At 36.7% G+C, this 19,677-nt stretch overlaps 4 protein-coding genes across 4 annotated transcripts; 2 read left to right on the top strand and 2 right to left on the bottom strand.

Moving 5' to 3' along the window:
• Positions 1-637: 637 nt before the first annotated feature.
• Positions 638-2,516, bottom strand: LOC121729383 (actin-related protein 8). The gene has a single exon (XM_042117879.1). The coding sequence runs from the start codon at positions 2,347-2,349 to the stop codon at positions 661-663; it is 1,689 nt and encodes a 562-aa protein (XP_041973813.1). The 5' UTR covers positions 2,350-2,516; the 3' UTR covers positions 638-660.
• Positions 2,517-6,762: 4,246 nt separating this feature from the next.
• Positions 6,763-8,925, top strand: LOC121729922 (syntaxin-16). The gene is made up of 4 exons (XM_042118647.1): positions 6,763-6,903; positions 7,173-7,309; positions 7,478-7,650; positions 7,792-8,925. The coding sequence occupies exons 1-4, from the start codon at positions 6,799-6,801 to the stop codon at positions 8,418-8,420; spliced, it is 1,044 nt and encodes a 347-aa protein (XP_041974581.1). The 5' UTR covers positions 6,763-6,798; the 3' UTR covers positions 8,421-8,925.
• A 1,916-nt stretch (positions 8,926-10,841) lies between these two features.
• On the bottom strand, positions 10,842-11,836 carry LOC121740360 (ubiquitin-conjugating enzyme E2 C). Its single transcript, XM_042133036.1, has 2 exons — positions 11,611-11,836; positions 10,842-11,530 (listed from the first exon to the last, which is right to left on the bottom strand). The coding sequence occupies exons 1-2, from the start codon at positions 11,709-11,711 to the stop codon at positions 11,101-11,103; spliced, it is 531 nt and encodes a 176-aa protein (XP_041988970.1). The 5' UTR covers positions 11,712-11,836; the 3' UTR covers positions 10,842-11,100.
• A 5,660-nt stretch (positions 11,837-17,496) lies between these two features.
• On the top strand, positions 17,497-18,597 carry LOC121729698 (replication stress response regulator SDE2). Its single transcript, XM_042118299.1, has one exon. The coding sequence runs from the start codon at positions 17,663-17,665 to the stop codon at positions 18,392-18,394; it is 732 nt and encodes a 243-aa protein (XP_041974233.1). The 5' UTR covers positions 17,497-17,662; the 3' UTR covers positions 18,395-18,597.
• The last annotated feature ends 1,080 nt before the right edge of the window (positions 18,598-19,677 follow it).

The following is a 19,677-nucleotide window of genomic DNA, read 5'->3' as shown; positions in this document are numbered from 1 at the left end:
TATTAAATATCTTGAATTTTATAATATTAATTAAAAAAAATTCTATGCTCCCTTATTTTCTTATCTTAAATCTGCTTTCAACCACCGGAACTCATGTGCCAACTATTTAAGTATTATAATAATTAATTATTTTTATTGGATGCTAATTAGCTATGTATTTAAATCATGTAAGGTTGTTATAAAAATTCTATGAGACCAATGACTTTATCAAGTTAAAATTAGCTCTCTATTATGTAAAAACCGTCTAAAAATATTGCATTTAATTAAGGTCATAATTTAATTTAGTAATAAAATGCTTTTGATACTACTCAATTTTTGTGATGATAATTTTATTTTACCAATAAACATTTTTTGGTATACATTTGTTTCATTGATTTCTGTAAATAGTGGCCTAACATACTTTTAGGTTATAATAATTCTAAGTCTTAACCCATCAACTCCCAAGTGGCACCCGGGTGCCGCATAACAATTGAATATCTATTTGAAATGTGTCAGCGATTCCCACGATCGAGGTACATATTAACATCATGAGTTAGAAGAAAATGGATAGGTGTGACAATAATATTGTTTTATTACAATAATACAAACAATACAAAGTGATAGTATGTGATGGACTTTATACAATGAAATACAATAATTAGATAGTACAGCAGTTTATTGTCACCATATGAATGGTGCTCTTTCTCTTAATATTTTTAAACCATATTTGTTCCATTCCAGTTGGTTAATCCACAGCTCCAAAGCTGACTCTAAGCAGGACATGACAGCTGCACCCTTCCACACAGTGCTGGCTGGATCTATGTCCTTTGGGGATGTCACTATTTCCAGCTGCTCTGTTTTGTAAGTGTAAGGTATTTGTAGAGCCAGTCTGTTCTGCAGCCAGTTGTTCAAACCATGGACCTTCACACCCCCTCCTACTATCAGTATGCTGCTGTACATCTTCCTCTTCAATTCCTCACTAGGGCATCTATCTATACTTTGCAGTATCGCTGCATCTAAGCTCAGCACTTGACCTGGAGCTAACGTCACATCTCCTGGGGCAGTTTCCAAGGTGTCTACCACTATGTCCTCATCGGGGTTCGTAGATACCTGCTGGTCGGGGGCTACCTCACATGGTTGACCTTCCCCAGCTGCTGGGTCTACAGCTTCCCTTTTCCTGCCAGTTTCCCTCAGAAATTCTGCATCAAATGGATCTTCCGGGTCACTGGCCTGACGATTTTGAATTTTAGTACTTTTGGGACCTGTTATTTTGAGTAGATCAGTGTAGAATAATGACAGGGGTGATATGATACACTCATCACCCACCTGCAATGTATACTTGTTGACTATGTCACCCGGGTGATCGACCAGAAATGTTTTTTCCTGAGGCCCACACACATCTAGATTGACATGGCAAAAGTCTTCATACAGGTTGCGCATAAGAATGACATCCCTCGGAATATTCTCATTCCAATTTTTATATGGGAAAGCACTCTTGTGGAACATCCAGGACAGGGTCTGGCAAATGTCCCCAGCTCCATAGTCCATTCGAAGTCTTGTGGATTTGTGAGATATACCATCCTCGACGCATGAGATTGCAGTCTTCTGATCACCTATGTCTACAACACACGCTGAACCTATTCCCGCGCCGAACGTCGCTCCCACGCTCTCCTGGACGAGAAAACAGTGGCCGAATCCTAGGTCCTTTAGCAGGAGGGTCATGAGACATTTCAAGTGGTTTCTCACGTAAATGTCCGGTATTAGGAGTACACAACGATATTTCACAAGTTCTATTAGGGGTATTCCTAATTTAAATTCAATAATGGAACTCCATATCGTATACAAGTCATTTAAAACTGACGATATTGAGCCGCCGATTTCCGAGTGCAGGTTGAAGTCTCCCCTGCAGTACGGGAAGTGAATGTTGTAGGGCAACTCGGGATCGATGTCGAGCACCAGGTCGCCGACGACGATGTCGCACTGCACCTGCGGCCACGGCTCGCCGTCGTTGTCGATCTCGGCCAGAGACCGTCTGTTGAAGGCGGCGATCTGCTGCGGCGGGGTGGCGTACCGCCGGGCTCCGTTCGACTGCATACACGACTGAAGAGTATGCGAGATTTGTAGCCGACATTCCTCCAATTCCTCGATCAATTCCTTAGTTTTCGGTACGCTAGGGGGAACGAATGAATCCCGGTAGATTTTGCCGCCGTGTCGACGTTTTCGGGCTATACAATGCAGCTGTTTGACTGGCAGCAAATCAGACGCCCTTCCGATTCTTACGTACAGCGATCCGGGGTGGATTACGATTATTCTGTTAGATGGAAACTGCTGAAAATGTTCCGGACCAGGATCGTAAGCTTGTGTACTCATTTTACCTTGCCAACAATACAAGGAATATTTAAATTATTTGACTTGACCTCAGTTAAAATAAGTTAAACTTAGGCATCGCTGTGCTAATAATAAAACAGTTGCAATAAATTTATATCATTTACAAGCTGCTAGAAAATCCGAAAAATCGAAGCAGTAAAATGTACAAATGTAAACATAACCTTTTACTACTCCTCCTTCTCTCTTAGGGTTGCCAGATGCAATTTTACGATTTCTCCCAAACTGATTTTTATATTTCCCTAAAATGATACGTTTTCAAAAAAAAAACCCCAATCGCTTTGTTACAGAAAAAAAAGCGAATATAAAATTGAAACTACTTTAATTCGATCTAGTAGTTTCAATCACTCGACAGTTAAACAGTTACACAACACATGGTCGCTCGCTCGACCAAAGAGACAATTTTTTTAAGGGGGTGACAGACGTGCGTGTAAGTACGCGGACTATGGCTCGACGATCTTAGGAGTTAGGCTGGTATATAGATATGGTCTCAAGACTCCAAATTTTGACAGCCAACCAATAACAGAGCCTGAACCGTGTCTTGAGACCGAGATGCATCTTGAGTACTGACTATTTATACCAGCCTTAATCGCCTGTGTGTCAGCAAAGAGCCGCGAGCCGCGAGCCTGGGGGCATGGTAATCCAGTGTGAGCGATTCTCGACGCGAGCCGAGTAAGTTCGCGAACTTAAAACCCTCGTAATTTAAGTTCGTACGTCTGTCAGGCCTTTTACGCACTCGACCAAACAAACCAAAACAAACAAACAACAAATTTGCCAGGATGTTAATCGAATGAAAAGGACGTTGGTTTCATTTGTTTGTTATGTTTTTTAGAAGTGCTAACCCTAAAAAATCCCCATAGTGTATTTATATTCCCCAAACATTTCCCCAAAGATACTGTTTCCCCAAATTTTCGCCTAGAGTCAAAATTTTCCCCAGAATTGCGAAAAAAACCCCCAATCTGGCAACCCTGTTCTCTCTGCGAAAATAAAAAATACTGATTTGCACAAGACTGACATATTTTCATTAGGACGTGTAAATGCCATTGACACGAAAATAATGACACCATTGACTCAATGGTGTCTTTTTTTCGTTCACGGACGGCGGACCTGTCACCTGACGGACCACGGGCCTTCGTCACGAATTGTTCATGAAGGCCCGTGGTCCGTCAGTCAGGTCAGGACTTCGGGCTTAAAAATGTTAATGTGCATGTGCGTACCGAGGGGGGGGGGGGGGGGGGATCATGTTGACGTCCCTACTAAGTATAATCTATAAAAATCAAAAATTAAGAAAACTTATTAATTTTGTATTCTTCACTGTGAAAGTAGCAGCGCTGAAAGACGAAAATTTTTTTCACTTTTGTATGGGGAAACTCGTGACGCTCGGGCCCCTGTCCATACAAAAGTGAAAAAAAAATCGTTTTTCAGTGCTGCAACTTTCACAGTGAACTCTCTACAAGGAACACGTACACACCCTAAAGTATTATCACTTATTTTTGTTACACACTGTAGATATACCTACATCACTATAGAAAACAGTTTCTTGTTAAAATGGCAATTAGTTGAGTAATTAGGTAGGGCCCCTAAGCAGTATTAGCCCAGGGCCCCACAAATTCAAGATCCGCCCCTGTCCTCTATTAATAAAGAGAAAACCAAAATCATGGTTATGGATAGAAGCAACACTCTACCTGTGACTGGCGCGCTAAAATTGGAAGTGGTTAGCGTATTCGTCTTTAGGTTTACTATTACGAACAACGGCTCCCGTGAACCAGATTTTCACAAAAAACCTGACCGAAAAGACAACCGAAGCTTGTCTACACACTCATATTCTCCATCTGTCTTTAAAGATCCGCTGCTGTAGACGCTGTGTTGTTGGAGGAAAATGCTCTGAATTCCATGAACTGCTTTCAGAACCAATACGCATCTATTCTGGCTAAACTAAACATAAAAACTTTACACATCTTAGAATATTTCGGACACATAGGCAGAAACAAGGAGGCAACCTTGAAAAACTCATGATAACTGGCAAGATTGTAGGAAAAAGACCGCGGGGCCGATGTCACATGATTTGGTCCGATCAAATCCGCACCACACTTGAGTTCAATGTCTATAACGCTTTTCGAGTGGCCAAAGATAGAAATAGCTGGCGAAACACCATATAAAGGAAGGTCATAGAAGGGGGAGGTCAAGATCCTCAGACATGAGGAACACGACTCGATGAGGAGGAGCATTTAGGTATGAAAGGGGGACCCAATGTGGGGGTGTTGCGGGTTCTTCGCCAAGTTGCACCTGCTCGTATAAGAGATAAGGTCACAAGGTGAAAAACCTCCAATGAAACCAGCTCTGGCAAATGCGGAAAAAGAGAGCAGTAACTCCTGATGAAGGTGAAGTGAGAAGCTTAATGCCAACAGAGACTCAGACTCTGCGTCCAGTTCTCAAAGCTCAGAGAATCTCTTACCTTTAGGCTCCGCATTACACAGCTGTGCTTACCGGACTCAGTTGTTTCGGCACGTACATGTACGTTATATTAACAATTAAGGAGAGCCTACCTCAGCCCGCCATGAATGTCTCGCTGCGGAGGACTTGTGGTGTGCGATGCAGCGCCATGACATCAGCTGTGAATCCGTAATTTCACAGAAAAGGGCCGCAGAGCGGAACAGGGAGGAAGATCCACCCTCCATTCGGCTCAGGATACAGATTTCGGTAGAACAAAAGACCAGAGACGTGGTTTTGGAAAGTTCTAAGACTTTGTCTAAAGGGGTTTTGGGTGTAGATGGGAACCTTTTCAGCTGACCCAGTCCCGGTGCCAATGAAAATGCCAGTTGGCCGAAGTTCCCTTATTTTGTTGCAAATCCTATTCCTTATGTGGTAGACCAGCCAGTCAAGGTGGGCTTCTTGTGTTAGATAGTTTCAGGACACTCTCCGTTATACGGCTGATGGCAAATGTTTTTAGTGGGTTGGCTGGTACTACTCGTCGGCCAGTCTGTATCCAATTATGAATGATAGAAAAAATAATAATTTTGTTTCGTTTTCATGCTGTGAATTTTATAAGGATTACTGATTAAAATGTTGTTTTATTAATAAACGAAAATTCTAACTTTTCACTAAGTGAGCATTATTAATTTTTATTTAGTTGAAAATTAACTAAGCATACTTATAACCCTTTTTATTTCTTCAGTTTTTATGCGAAAACTCACTAAATGCACTTAACAAGCAATAAAATTACACTAATGAAAAAACGTTGAGGGCGAAAAGTAACTAAAGCAGTTTTTATTGAATATTTATTATAAAAATACATCTAAATTCATTAAAAATTATTGTTTCAGTATCTTTGGTATACCATCCAAGCAATAGCAAAAAGAAAAAGTTTATATCTCTTAACAGAAATCTGCAGGAATTTTTTGAAAATTTTAAAACTTTAAACGCTCGTATCTCAAAATGATGAAAAAGCTATCTGGTGAATTTTAGCTCTACGGGGACGATATTCATTAATTACTACAAATTTAACTTAAGGTGCTTAAGTTAAATTTGTAGTAAATAATGAATATATTGGAAAAAGTGCAAGTAATATTGTGTTTTATTTGTGTTTAAAATGAATTTCCACCAAGAACCACAGTACAATTATCAATTATATAATATATTCTTTATAAACACCTAGCTTATAAAAAATTTGATTTGACACTTAGAAAAATTTAAAAATTTAAAAATTTAATTGTTTTTTTTTTAATAAAAGGCAAACGAGCAAACGGGTCACCTGATGGAAAGCAACTTTCGTCACCCATGGACACTCGTAGCATATTAGAAGAGATGCAGGTGCGTTGCCGGCCTTTTAAGGGGTAACAGGGGAGGGTAGAGATGGGAAGGGAGGGGAATAGGGGAAGGTAGGGAAGGGAATAGGGTAGGGGATTGGGCCTCCGGTAAACTCACTCACTCGGTGAAACACAGCGCAAGCGCTGTTTCACGCAGGTTTTCTGTGAGAGCGTGGCATTTCTCCGGTCGAGCCGGCCCATTCGTGCCGAAGCATGGCTCTCCCACTGGTTTGTTCATTGCAACGCCACCAACAAATTGCAATTTGGTTAAATGTCAAGTCGTAAACAGTTGTCGTTGCCATGGCATGACATGATTTGGACATGCGCAATAACTAGGTTTTGCAGCGAATGCGCTAAAAATTACGCCGACGAACACGGCCTGTGTTTTTGTGCTTTTTCTAATGACTGTCCAATCTACTAGTCATTTACCTTATCTCCAGATTTTTCTTGCTCTAGGCTGTAGCACAGTCGTACAATAAAAAAAATTAATGACGTCTGCTGTCAGTTACTTGTCAGTGTCATTTAGCAATTGTCATTTCGATTTTTATAAATTGCTTGCAATTTACAAAATATCGAAATAAAATAAATATCAATAACCATTTTCTACTTATTTAATGTAAAAAAGTACATGATTAGAAATAATAAAATTACGATGGTATCACGAAGTTTAACGGAGGTGTTCGTTTTGATGCGAAACAATGCTATACATAGTCGACAAATGTTTTCCGACCAGGTATTTTTATCTTTACAGTATCGATTTTATTATTTCATTCTTAAAACATGCTAGGTACATATTATACATTATTCAGCTGAAAATTGCCAACGTAGATCAACAAAGCTGCCATGATTTTTCGTCTATTTCTACAAGATCTAATAGATATAAAAAGGCAATATTTAGGCTCGACTTCTACAATTCTGAACCTTCTCATTTCCCCGTCATACAGTAAAATTCCGCAGAATAATGCCTTATTCGTAAAAACTTTATGTAAAAATATTTTGTAGGCAAGCAGTTCAGAAAGGGTAATGTTGATGCGTTCCGACTCTCACGATCTGGAATCCGGAGTTGAGCTGAGGTCAGAATCCAGTGCTCCACCACCATGGAGTGATGTTTTGGAAGAGGCTCATTACATCATCACCAGGTATACATTATATTACAAGGACATGTTCTCAAATTCAGTTTCATCTTTTTCTTTGTAAATTTTTCTATGAATGATTATAAATAAGTAATAATCTGCCACAATAGTTTTGGTCTATATCATTTTAGGATGCAAAAAACTCTATCTTGATTTATAAAACAATGTTTCCAGGTTGAAAACAAAAATATCTGAGTTACAATCTCGTCATGAGCGGCAGATTAGAAGGCCTGCCCTGGATGATAGCACTGAGCAACAACACATAGACAGATTAAATGCAGAGATCACAAGACACTTTACACAAGCACATTCTCGTCTCACTGCTATTAAAGCTCAAGTTAGACATGGTAAGATGGTGTTGTATTATCATAATTATTGTCTCACAATATTTTTTTACTTAAATACTTTTTATTGATTAAAATATTTACCAAATATTTACACAAGTGCAGAAAATACATTGTTAAATATTGCGTCTTTGTGGTTTTCAGGTAATAAAACTGAGCAAAAACTAGCAGCAAATGTAGTTTTAGCTTTAGTTACAATATTACAAGATCTGAGCGTTACATTTAGGACTTCACAAGGGAACTACTTGAAATCCATAACTTCCAGAGAGGAGAGGTCAAATGCCTACTTTGATTTACCCAATTTTGAAGAGCTAAGCTTAGAAGATAATGAACTCCTGCCCGGGCTTACAAATAACCAAACTGATTTGCTTTTCTCCTTACCAAGTTCATCAGGTGCTCAGAATTTCGAAGACGAAAATATAGACAGCATGTTCCAGAAGCCAGCTTTAAATCAAAAGCAGCTTCTTCTGATGCAGGAGGAGAACACCAAAATGATAGCCGAGAGAGAGGAGGAGGTGAACAAAATTGTTCGTTCCATTATGGACTTGAATGAAATTTTCAAAGACTTGGGTCAAATGGTAAACGAACAGGGTACAGTGTTGGACCGAATAGACTATAATATAGAACAAACACAAGTCCAGGTTCATGAAGGTTTTAAGCAGCTGCAGAAAGCCGAGAGATATCAGCGACAAAATAGAAAAATGCATTGTATCTTAATCCTAGCTATTACCTGCATTGTAATGGTTATTCTACTGATAATAGTTAAAAGTTAGCTGGCCAAACGGATAAATATTTGGATACTGACTATTGGTTCAGCAAATTGGACTGCTGTAGGTAGTAAATACACTGTTTTCCAAATTGCTTTAAGAACATTATTAAAGATGACACTGTCACATAAAACATTCCATTAGTATAAAAATTCTACTGTTAGGTACATTACACCACACGTGCCCACTGCAGTGCCTACTATAGGTATAAAGGGATGGATTTGAAAGTGGTCACTAGTCAGTGGCCAGCCCAAACTGTACCGCTCACATTAGTTTGTACTTTCAAACCAGCAATGGGTTGCTGCCTAATACCAATCTTTTTGCTCTATATAATATGTGGACTTGTATTATACTAGTTTTCAGTTGAAGTATTCCAATTTTAACAATGTCCTTACTGCTGCTTTGAATCATGTGGTGTGGCGGCATGGTAATTTAAATTGGCATTATGGCAGTTAAAAGAAATAGTACAATAGGCTTTTTAGGGTTCCATAGTCAACAAGAAACCCTTATAGTTTCGGTCTGTCCGTCTGTCTGTCTGCCTGTCCACAGTTTTACTCAGAGACTATAGGACCTACAAAGCTGTAATTCGACATGAATGGACATATTAATAGTGCCGACAAAATGGTATATAAAATCTTTAAAAAATATTTTTCAAGCGGGGATAATTTTTTTTTTCGTGCCCAACTCACCTCAGCTCACTGTTGGATAGGTTTAAAAATATTACGAGTATTCATCGATCATTTTCCGATGGGATCCATTTGTGAAATATGAAGTTTTAAAGTGGAAAAAAGCGTTATGGGGCATTTTCACTAGTCGATAGGGTGCGCATGCGGGGTGCGGGAGATCATGCCATGACCAATAGACATGCGCCGTTCGTTGTCATAGACTCCCCGTATGCTGTATCCCGTACGAGTTAACGACTAATGAAAATGCGCCCTTAGAGTCCGGTGCCCCCCCTTTCTACCAGCTGAACGGTTGCTTATAGAAATTTGAAAAAATTCACGAGAGTAGGAAATAATATGCTGAATTTAAAAGGAAAACTATCACGGCTAAGAAGACTTCATAAGTTATTGAGTAATAGTCGATCAACTAAAAAAAATGTATTAGGAGAAGTATAAATTACTTTTCGTTCAAATTTCTTTGAACGTAACTGAGATGAGGTTGTTAGTAGTGTAAAACACGTTATAAATGTCTTGTCATTGACCAATCAAAAATATTTTGCGGTACTACGGAACCCTATATTGCGCGTGGCCCGACACGCACTTTTTTATATAAGTAATATTTTTATAATATCTATGGAACCTTCACACCACGTCAGTCTGGTCCCGTTCTAAGTACCTGAAGGACTTGTGTTACAGGTACCAGACAACAAATATATATTTAATACTTTTGCCCCCTCACTAATAAACGCTGTATAAGCTTTAAATAGTTATACAGTGTTTTGTCTTCTTCAATCCAATTAAAATGCATACATGATACACATAATTATGTAATACACATCCATGACCCAGGGGCCAGGAACTTTGAAAACTTTTTGTTCCGTCGGCGGGATTCGAACCCGCGATCCCCGGCTTGAGCTACCAACTGAGCCACAGAGGTCACCAACTTGTCCGGTTTTTGTTTTGTTATTTATTTGGGTCTAATTAGAATAACTTGTATTGCACTAATCTAGTCCAGTGAGTTATTTTATTGTTTTTTAGTACCCTAAATTTAATATTAATATTTATTATTGTTGTATGTGATTGTAATCATTTATGTGTGAGTGCCAATATGACCACAAATACAAAGTATTATGTACTATCACAATTTTCAGCATCTCTCTTAAAGTCATACTTACATTATGTTTATTACATATAGTTATATGAGTTATTCTATGTATTTACTAATTATTTATTTATATTGGCTAAATTTAAAGATCAAATTACTATGTTAGTACTATAGTACTAGCCTTACAGAATTATAATAGAACCATGTATTTTTACTTTTACATTTTTGCTGTAAATATTTTTAAATAGGATTAATGGATAGCAAATTAAGACATTGTTGGCTGTTGTGTTTGTAATTTTGAATGAATATAATAGTATGATATACAAACATATCCTAGAAATTTCATTGATCGGAAATCAAGTGCATTCCATCCCCACTCCCATCTTGTGGTCAGAGTATACTTTTAATTTATTAAGATATTTCAATAATTTATTGAATTATTAATTTATGGTTTTGAATGATATATTAATGGTAATGCCCAATTTCACCAACCATGCCCATAACTCTCCCAATATCCACTGTTCATTGTCACCTATGGCTTCTTAGAGACATCTGTAAGACATCTAAGTCCACCACCAAATCACATCTTAAACTGATTAAGAACTTCATGAAAAATAGCAGGGGCTTTACTAAATTAATATAGCAATTAAAAAAACAAACTGAATTGAACTAAATAATTATATTTGTCAGTGTTTCTCAGATAGACATTTACATAACTTCAAACTTAGGAATGGCAAGTGGTGATATTCAATTCAAATAATTAATTCATTTACAATCATTTATTTTAGAATACTTTTTTAAATAAACATAATTTATATAAGACATGATACAGGAGATCTCTGTCGGTGTTCACTCCTCACTCAAACAATCAACATAAGTTACATTTAACACAATAAGTAGAAGAAAACATGTAATTTAACTATGAATCTTTGTGTTTACTATAAAAATCGTCTAAATATTTCTTATATGCGGGCTGGTTGGGCCACAGGTACGAGGCTTGTTGATTGAGAGGGCTCTGCGTGTTGGGCTCGGCGAGCAAGCTCTGTATTGACAATAGAATAGTACGTACGTCGTATAGCGCCGTCCACTTATCCTTTAAAATGTCTAAACATATTAACCCGCAGGTGTCTACGTTGGGATGAAAGCAGGGGGTGAGGAACTTAACTACCGGCGGGGCATACGGGTAAGAATTGGGGAATTCTAGTGACAATTTGTATTTGTGCCCCGCGTACACCGTGTCCTGTGGACCGTTGATGGTCCCGATCCATTTGAACAGATTTTCACTCTCTGGAAACGCGGATATCCCTTTGTCTGCGCATCGCATTAGCTCCATTAGTTCCTTCTGCAACCTGGAAAGTAGTAAGGGTCAATAACACTCCGAGAAGGGTGGATTTGAGTCTTTCTGGCCGTAGAAACATAAAATGCTTACCGTTTGCTCACAGCATGATTGTCCTTCAGTTTTATCGTATCCTCATTCTGTTTCGCAGGGTTGGACGAAGATGCGAAGTGAGGATTAATATTTTGAGCCATAATATAACAAACGATCGAAATTACTTATCACCAGTTGTCTGTTGCAAGAAGACGACTTCCTGTTAAATTTTAAAAAGCTCCAATTTTATTGGGCATTCATTTATTTGACATCACAGCAACAATGGCGTCAATTTATTTTTTTTACTGATCTCCCTTACCAGGGTGATGGATACGAGCTTTTTGCTTTTTGTTACCAGATAGCACAGAATACAAATTACTCACGGAGCCAGATAGGCTAATAGGCGCTATAATAGCTATAGTTTAAAAAACCTTTAGGTATATTGTAGACGGTACAATCCTTATAAATGGGGATCAATGCAGTACATATAAAAGTATCGAAAAAAGCTTATAGTCTGGCATAAAAGTGAAGAAATTAAAAAGTGGCAACATTGTAGTGTCACCCCTTTCAAATCAACCTAAGAAAAAAGGGATGACACTACGATGTTGCCACTTTTTAACTTCTTCACTTTTATGCCAGACTATAATACCCATATTATGTGTTCGTTATTTTTATGCCGTGGCCGCATATGCATAGTGCTTCACGCTAAAACGATACTATTGGACGATCTGTGTGCGTGTATCGTCTAATAGTATCGTCTAATAGGCCATAGCACGAAGCTTCGGACGATGTTGGACGGCGCGTTCACTGTTCAGACGTACGCGTGTTCTACACGTGTTCTGAACCCGCGCAGAACCTGCGCGCAGGCCGAGCGCGTGTTTTCCCACACGCTATACCTATAGTAGAACACGCGCACACGTAGTATCCCTTAGTAGTCTGTGACGCACACGTCTAAACGCGCTCAGTCGCTCAGTCGTTCGTTACTATCGTATCATTACGACGATACTATTGGTCGATACACGCAGATCGTCCAATGGTATTGGTTTTAGCGCGAAGCACTACGCATATGCGGCCGCGGCATTACACGTTACTCGATACTTTTGTATTTTGATACCTCATACAATATAACAACCCAGTTTTGTTGATTATTGGGTTCTATTACTGAGACCAAAGACTTCTATTTAAACTGAATAAAACCATGGAGTAAATATAATTCGTCTATACTATACTAAACTCAGTTTAAATAGAAGTCTTTGACTGAGACTTTGATGTCTGTCTGTCTCCAGGCTGTACCTCAAGAACCGCTATAGCTAGACTTCTGAAATTTTCACAGATTGTGTGTTTCTGGTGCCGCTATAACAGAAATACTAAAAACAAAATAAAGTTAATATCTAAGTGGGGCTCTGATACAACAAAACACTATTTTTCCCTACTATTTTATATTTGATAGGTTATTAGTTAAGTATTTAATTTAAGAGTAACATTGTCTTGTCCTACAAAAATGCAAAAATAAATAATAGTAACAGAGAAAAATAAAGGTAACTGGCTAAAGCCGAGCCTTGTGAGGGCTCACGTAGCGCGTCGTCGAGTCATTCCGTGTAAATGTGTACCAAAGGAAAAGCTGATGTCACAGCACTTTTAAAGTGATTATCACTAAATATTGCAAGCCTATTTTATTAATATTTTTTTCCGTAAAAGATGGGTTAATTACCTTTTACAAATAAATATATAAATCAACAATTACCATACTAATTAATTTATCATGAGTAAAAGTTCGCAAAAAATCCGATGATTTTAGCATGTCACACATGTTTTGTGAATTTTTCAACCTCAATTTTCCCTATTGCATTTTATTTCAGCTCTATGATAAAGGTATATTTTGAAAGCTTGTAATATGTATTTTATTTTAAACTATTATTTTAACCCATATTAATATAAGAATACAATAAAATCCTTGACGATATCGTTGGTCAACATTTTGAGTTACGTGGACAGTCCACTTTAGTCACGCATTTTTCTGGCCTCCTGAGCTTAAATCCACCAAAACTCTTTTAGTTTCTTCGTCATGGCCTCATTATCAATTTAAAACGGGCCAGTTATTTTATCATGCCCCTGTAAGTTTTTCAAAACCTGTGACGACGAAGCGTGCTCCCCGCTAAGTCAAATAAGAAGTCTAAACTAAAGTAGTTTCGATATTTGCTAAAATCGGTAAGTTGGCTTATGAAAATTATATTATTATTGAAAGCTTAATATAATTATTTTAATGTGCATTAAAATTGCGTTATATTCTTTTTAAGCGAAAGCAATATTTTCAATTTGCAAATGACTCCGACAAAGCGGGATTCGTCACGTCCATTTAGTTTCGTGACAGGGGACAGATTTCGGTGACGAAATGGACACATAAGGCGTAGTTCATAAGGAATGTTATCCGATTTTGTAAAAAGGAGTTATTGTGTTATTTAATATTGTAAAATGTTCATTTTGATAAACCTACTGTGATTTTAACAGGATAATAATAATAATAATCTGTATTTTTAAAATATAAAACCGACTTCAAAATTGTACGTAATTGATAATTAAAACTCCCTATCTCCAAAACTACTAAACCAATTTTGATAAAACTTGCACTATTCCCTAAGTTGAACATTGTTCAACTAGTACAACAAAAAAAGAATTACTGAAATCGGAGCGGTAATTCCAGAGATATCCGAACACAATCATAAAAACATACATACATACCTACATACATACGCTTTTGAAATTTGGCACATTTGTTCAGACGCTGATATAGACTAACAAATTCGAAAATTGGGCAGTTCTGGAAATATTACATACATACGCGTCGAATTGATAACCTCCTTTTCTTGAAGTCGGTTAAGAAAGGATACAAATATTAATATAACTTTTAGCCCGAACAAAAAAAGAGGGATATTTTCTTATATCCCTGTTTTAAACAAAACATATACCTTTACTCTGCGCCTCGCCTGTATGTATATATGTCAGTATGTATTTTATAGGCATATTATGTTTGCATTGAAAATCTCAAATAGTTTAATCGATTTTCATACAGTCTTTTTATTAGTACTTTTTATGCGGGGTTAATAAGCTTTGTGTATTTTAGATGGAAGAAATATGACTGCTTGTTTTTGCTTTGCTTTTCACATTATGGACTTCACATTCAGGACCCGATCTAGCCATTTAGCCACTCCAGGCAAAGATAATTTTCGCCGCCCTTTACATATACAGGAAACATATTTGTTGGGGGAAAATGGGAGGAATATTTAAATAAAATGCTCAAATATTTCAACTAGAAAACTTAAGGTAGGTTAGCTTGTAAAATTCTCAAACTTAAGTGGTGGATGTCTAGGTTGGAAGATAGGAATAAGTCAATTTCGCCGCCCCTCATTTTTGCCGCTCTGGGCAAATGCCCGGCTCGCCCCCCCTAGATCGGGCCCTGTTCACATTTCAGCTTTTTATGGGTCATTTTTTACAGGGATGGCCCCCCTAATACCGGCCCAGCGAGCTAAACGCCACAGAGATAAATTGAAATTAAATGTTGCAAGTTGCATCATGATTTTACAATATAAAACTTATCTTTTTTGAACACTTCTTTCATTTTCCTAAAGCTCCTCCTCCCCGGGAGCATTCACATGTAATGTAACATCATAGATTCGTCTTTGAGCATTACATTTATTTCTGAGCATTACATTACAATATTACCTCCCTGATTGACAAGCGTTCACGTGAAATGCAACATATGGATTCGACTTTGAGCATTACATAGCAAGTTGACTGTCACGTAGCATTTATGTTACAAGTTGTATCAAGATAATACACATTGTGTCATTACAAGGTGCGCATTGTAATGCTCGGTTTTCCTCCTTCACTGATGTAATGCTGGACTCTGTAACATTACATTACAAGCGAATGCTCCCGGTGATCCCTCACTTTTAGATATATTTTATTGTGTGTGTGAACACTGCCTATGTTTCAATTTAGTCACTATCAAATTTCCTATTTTGTCACGGTCATAATTTTTGTCCTTGTATCGTCACGGATTTTGATAAAAAAACATCGATTATATTTCAAAATCAAAATCAAGTGTTTTAAGGTAGCTAAAAAGTTAAAATTGTGCTCCATTTGATACAAAAAGTCACGCAACGGTATAAACATGTGAATTTAACATTGTTAACGTTACAAAGATAAGGTATATTTTTTTTATATAGGAAGAACTACTTAACATTTTCGAATGTTGCCCAAAATATAATGAAAAATATTAATAATAAATTTATTTTTCAAAGAAAACCAAAATATAAAATTGTAACTAAATGGACAAAATTTAGTCACCACCCCTAATAAAAATTTCGATATTTTATAAACTAATTATTTTTTATAGAAAAACGCACTTATTTCAAGAAGTTTAAGAAATTATGCGTCGATATATGTAATTGATTGTACTGTCGGTTCTTGGTGGAAATTCATGTTGTACACTAATAAAACACACTTTTCTTGCACTTTTTCCACTATATTAAGATATTATTATAACTTTTAACAAATAACACTGGGGAAACTCTTAACGCTCGGGCCCATGCCCATACAAAAGTGAAAAAATTTTTTCGTCTTTCAGAGCTGCCACTTTCACAGTGAACTCTCTACAAGGAACACGTACACACCCTAAAGTATTATCACTTATTTTTGTTACACACTGTATAGGGCTCGCTTCGCTCGCTCTGATATATTATTATGTATGCTCATATTTTGTTGCCCTTTAATCTTTATTCTAACGGAATATAACGACTTACGAGTTTCAACAAAAACTTACAAACCAAAGTAAAAGTTTTAAATATCAAAAGGGTACAAAAACAAGATTACACTTTCACTTTCTTACCAACTAGACACTAGACTGCAAATAGACCATGAAAATACGTAGTTGGTAAAAGTACTAGGTATACCCACGGTATACCCATGGCATTGGCGAGTGGTGACTTGAATAAAGTAAATCTTCGTAAAATTATTTTAACTATTAGCATGGAGGAAATTAATTCGTATATGCTATTAGCAACCAAAATATGGCTTTTATGGCAGTAAAGGTTTGATACCGAACAATATTACTTATTCTTAAAATATAATACTCATATAATATTATGTACTACTAAGTACTAGAATATTATAAACTTACCACACTAGACAGTAGAAAGTTAAGCTTTTTGTGAAGAGAGTCGTTAAATAAATAAAATAAGATCAAAATGATACTGTGCGACAAGTCACAACAACTATAAAAGGTTGCGGTACTTATGTTCCAAGTTCAGTATTACGTAAACGCTTTTACAGTCAATCTACACATTGGAAATAAGTTTTTTCATCTTCAGAAAAATGTTTAACACTGTAAGTGATTTAAGTAGATTTAATTTAATTTATCTCATAATTCATAATTTCTTTGGAGATTATATATTTTTGTACCTGTCTTGCTTTTGTATAGTTTGGTAGGTATTTTAATCTAGATTCTAGGTACCAAATTTTTATTTTGTACTAGATGACACCTATAACTCCGTTGCGCCAAAATTAATCGCGCGGAAACCGTTCATTTTTCCGGGATAAAAAGTATCTTAGATGTCATTACTCGGGACTCAAAGTATCCGTATACCTATACCAAATTTCAGAAAAATCAATTCAGCGGTTTGGGCCTGAAGAGGTGACAGACAGACGGACATCCTTTCGCAATTTATGAAGCCCTAAGCGGTCGCATCCGGCCGCGATAACAATAGAAAAGCTATTGTGTCTCGTTATTCCACGATCGATGGGTTAATTATATTACCTATTTTAAATTTTTTTGCGTTTGACGTTTGCTATCATTTGCTATGGTTATAGCTGTGCAAAAAAAAAATCGATGTCATTCTTTGTCATCTTTGTGTGACATTCGTGATTTCAGATTTGACATTTGTTGTACGCAGAAATCAGAATCAAAGCAAAATTAAGAAAAAGTTTTTTTTGCACATTATTGTAAAATATTTTGTTGTTTTAAAGTACCTACCTATCTACTCTGTACAGGTATCGAAATTATATCTAGTGGATTACAATATTGTTTTCTTAAATACTGTCGAAAGTAATCAAAATGGGTGGTAACATAATATATTTTGAGAACAGGATTCTACCTAACACTGTTTACAGCAACGTAATGAATTTAAAGCAAGATATAGCACTGCAGTCTGGTATATCAGTAACAGATCTGTATGTAACCATCAACGGTTCGCTCACCAAAGATGATCTCGTCTTAGAAAACTGCGATAAAGTCGTCAGAGTGTTCACCCGACTAGTCGGAGGGAAAGGTGGTTTCGGGTCCATGCTGCGTGCTATCGGCGCGCAAATCGAAAAGACCACTAATCGAGAGGCCTGTCGTGACCTCTCTGGGCGTCGTCTACGTGACATCAACGAGGAGAAGAGGCTGCGTAAGTGGTTAGATGGACAGGAGGACAGGGAGCGCGAGGCAGCAGAGAAAAAACAGAAGAAATTGGAGAGATTGTTAGCGGAGCCCAAAATTCAAGTGAACTTGAGTCCCGATTATGAGAAAGAACGTCAGGAACTACCAGATCGAGTCAGCGCCGCTGTGGATGCAGGCTGGCAGGCGGCGGGCTCGTCTAAAGATGCAGTGAAGAGAAAGGCATCCGACAAAAAACAGGTGAAGGGCAAGAAGAAGGCTAAACTTTGGATCGATGCGGAGCTGTCGGATTGTTCATCATTTAGTGAAGACGAGGAGGAGGAGCCTAAGAAAAATACAGGGCAGGCTGGGTCCACGGACAGCGGCAATGAATCCGACCGCGGTTCTGACAGTAACAAGGCTGAATAAGCTGTACAATAAACTCTTTTATTTCTGGACTTATCACGTTTATCAATTATTGTGTTCAAAGTGTTTTAATGTATAAGAGTAATAATAATATTTAACTTTGTAGTTTGTATTGACTTCAGTTAGAAATTAGCAAATGTAGATCAAGTTAGTTCACTTACTTTTGATATTTTTAAAACTGCAGAAGAATGTTTAAAAAAATTCTTGTACTTACCTTCTTGTTTTAAATTTTGTTTTTAAAAATTTATTGAACTTGGGTTTAAAATTTTGTTTAATTTAAGGCATTACATATTGTTGTAGAATTTAAAGTAAACATCGTAGTAATTGATAAATTGTAAAAAAGTTTATTAACATAATGATTATTGCCAAACAGTAATGGTTTATGAATATAATTATTTAATTATTATTGTGTGAAGAAATTGTTGGTTTTACTGGTAATTATATATATACAAAAACCTTGTGAAATTTAAACAGAATTCCAACAAAAAACATTGTATAGCTTTATTAACTTTATACAATAAATTTTAAGTTAAGTATATAATATGCAAGAATGATAGACAAAAAATAAATATTTTTTACAACCACTTTGTTTTATTTCCATATAAGAGCTACAAATTTTTGTTATATACTTACTTAATTATTTTAGCTAAAAAAATATTAAAAAAATATTTAGTATTTCTTGTTAATGTGCCCTATGACTAGATTGTTTTCTGCTTTACATTTTTTTATTGTACCTATTTGATTAATTTTCAGCGAATCATAATTAGCGTCGTTTTCGTCATGTGTCTTGTGATGACGAGCCTGGCCCGGCCCCAGGAGTTCGAGGACGAAGACGACAGCGCGGCCGGGGACAGAAAAGGTACTGTCAAAGTCACATAACACAATATAGACTTAGGACGAGTCGGCGCATGAGTACCGAAAACTATTCCACCTCAATTTTTTTATACGATCCTCTTCAAATTGCCTTCCTGATGATATAAATGCATGTTGCCAGGGCGCAACCCGGTGCCATATTGTTTAAACAATAATTGCAAGGAATTGTTATTTTTCAACCAAACAATTTTTTTAATATTCTTTATTAAAATACCAATAAAAAGGTCCTATGATTTTTTACGATTAAGTTAATATTTTTCAAGATACCTATGAATTTTTAAAGGTTCGAAAAACCTCAAATCTGGGTACTATCGACCGATGAAAAATATATTAAAAAAATAAATAATATCAAGTAATATATTTTTTTAAATTTTGTATACAATAGTTAATAATATTGTTAATAGAGATTTCAA

This window comes from Aricia agestis, chromosome 1 (genome assembly GCF_905147365.1).
Source record: "Aricia agestis chromosome 1, ilAriAges1.1, whole genome shotgun sequence".
NCBI lineage: Eukaryota > Metazoa > Arthropoda > Insecta > Lepidoptera > Lycaenidae > Aricia > Aricia agestis.
Note: the sequence above shows the minus strand (reverse complement) of the source record. Positions and strands in the feature narration are given on the sequence as shown.

Coding starts and splice junctions, on each gene's coding strand:
- LOC121729383 (XM_042117879.1), bottom strand. CDS start 2,349: ATGAGTACACAAGCTTACGATCCTGGTCCGGAACATTTTCAGCAGTTT.
- LOC121729922 (XM_042118647.1), top strand. CDS start 6,799: ATGATTAGAAATAATAAAATTACGATGGTATCACGAAGTTTAACGGAG. Junction 6,904..7,172: donor GACAAATGTTTTCCGACCAG/GTATTTTTATCT, acceptor AATATTTTGTAG/GCAAGCAGTTCAGAAAGGGT. Junction 7,651..7,791: donor TAAAGCTCAAGTTAGACATG/GTAAGATGGTGT, acceptor TGTGGTTTTCAG/GTAATAAAACTGAGCAAAAA.
- LOC121740360 (XM_042133036.1), bottom strand. CDS start 11,711: ATGGCTCAAAATATTAATCCTCACTTCGCATCTTCGTCCAACCCTGCG. Junction 11,531..11,610: donor AATCATGCTGTGAGCAAACG/GTAAGCATTTTA, acceptor ACTACTTTCCAG/GTTGCAGAAGGAACTAATGG.
- LOC121729698 (XM_042118299.1), top strand. CDS start 17,663: ATGGGTGGTAACATAATATATTTTGAGAACAGGATTCTACCTAACACT.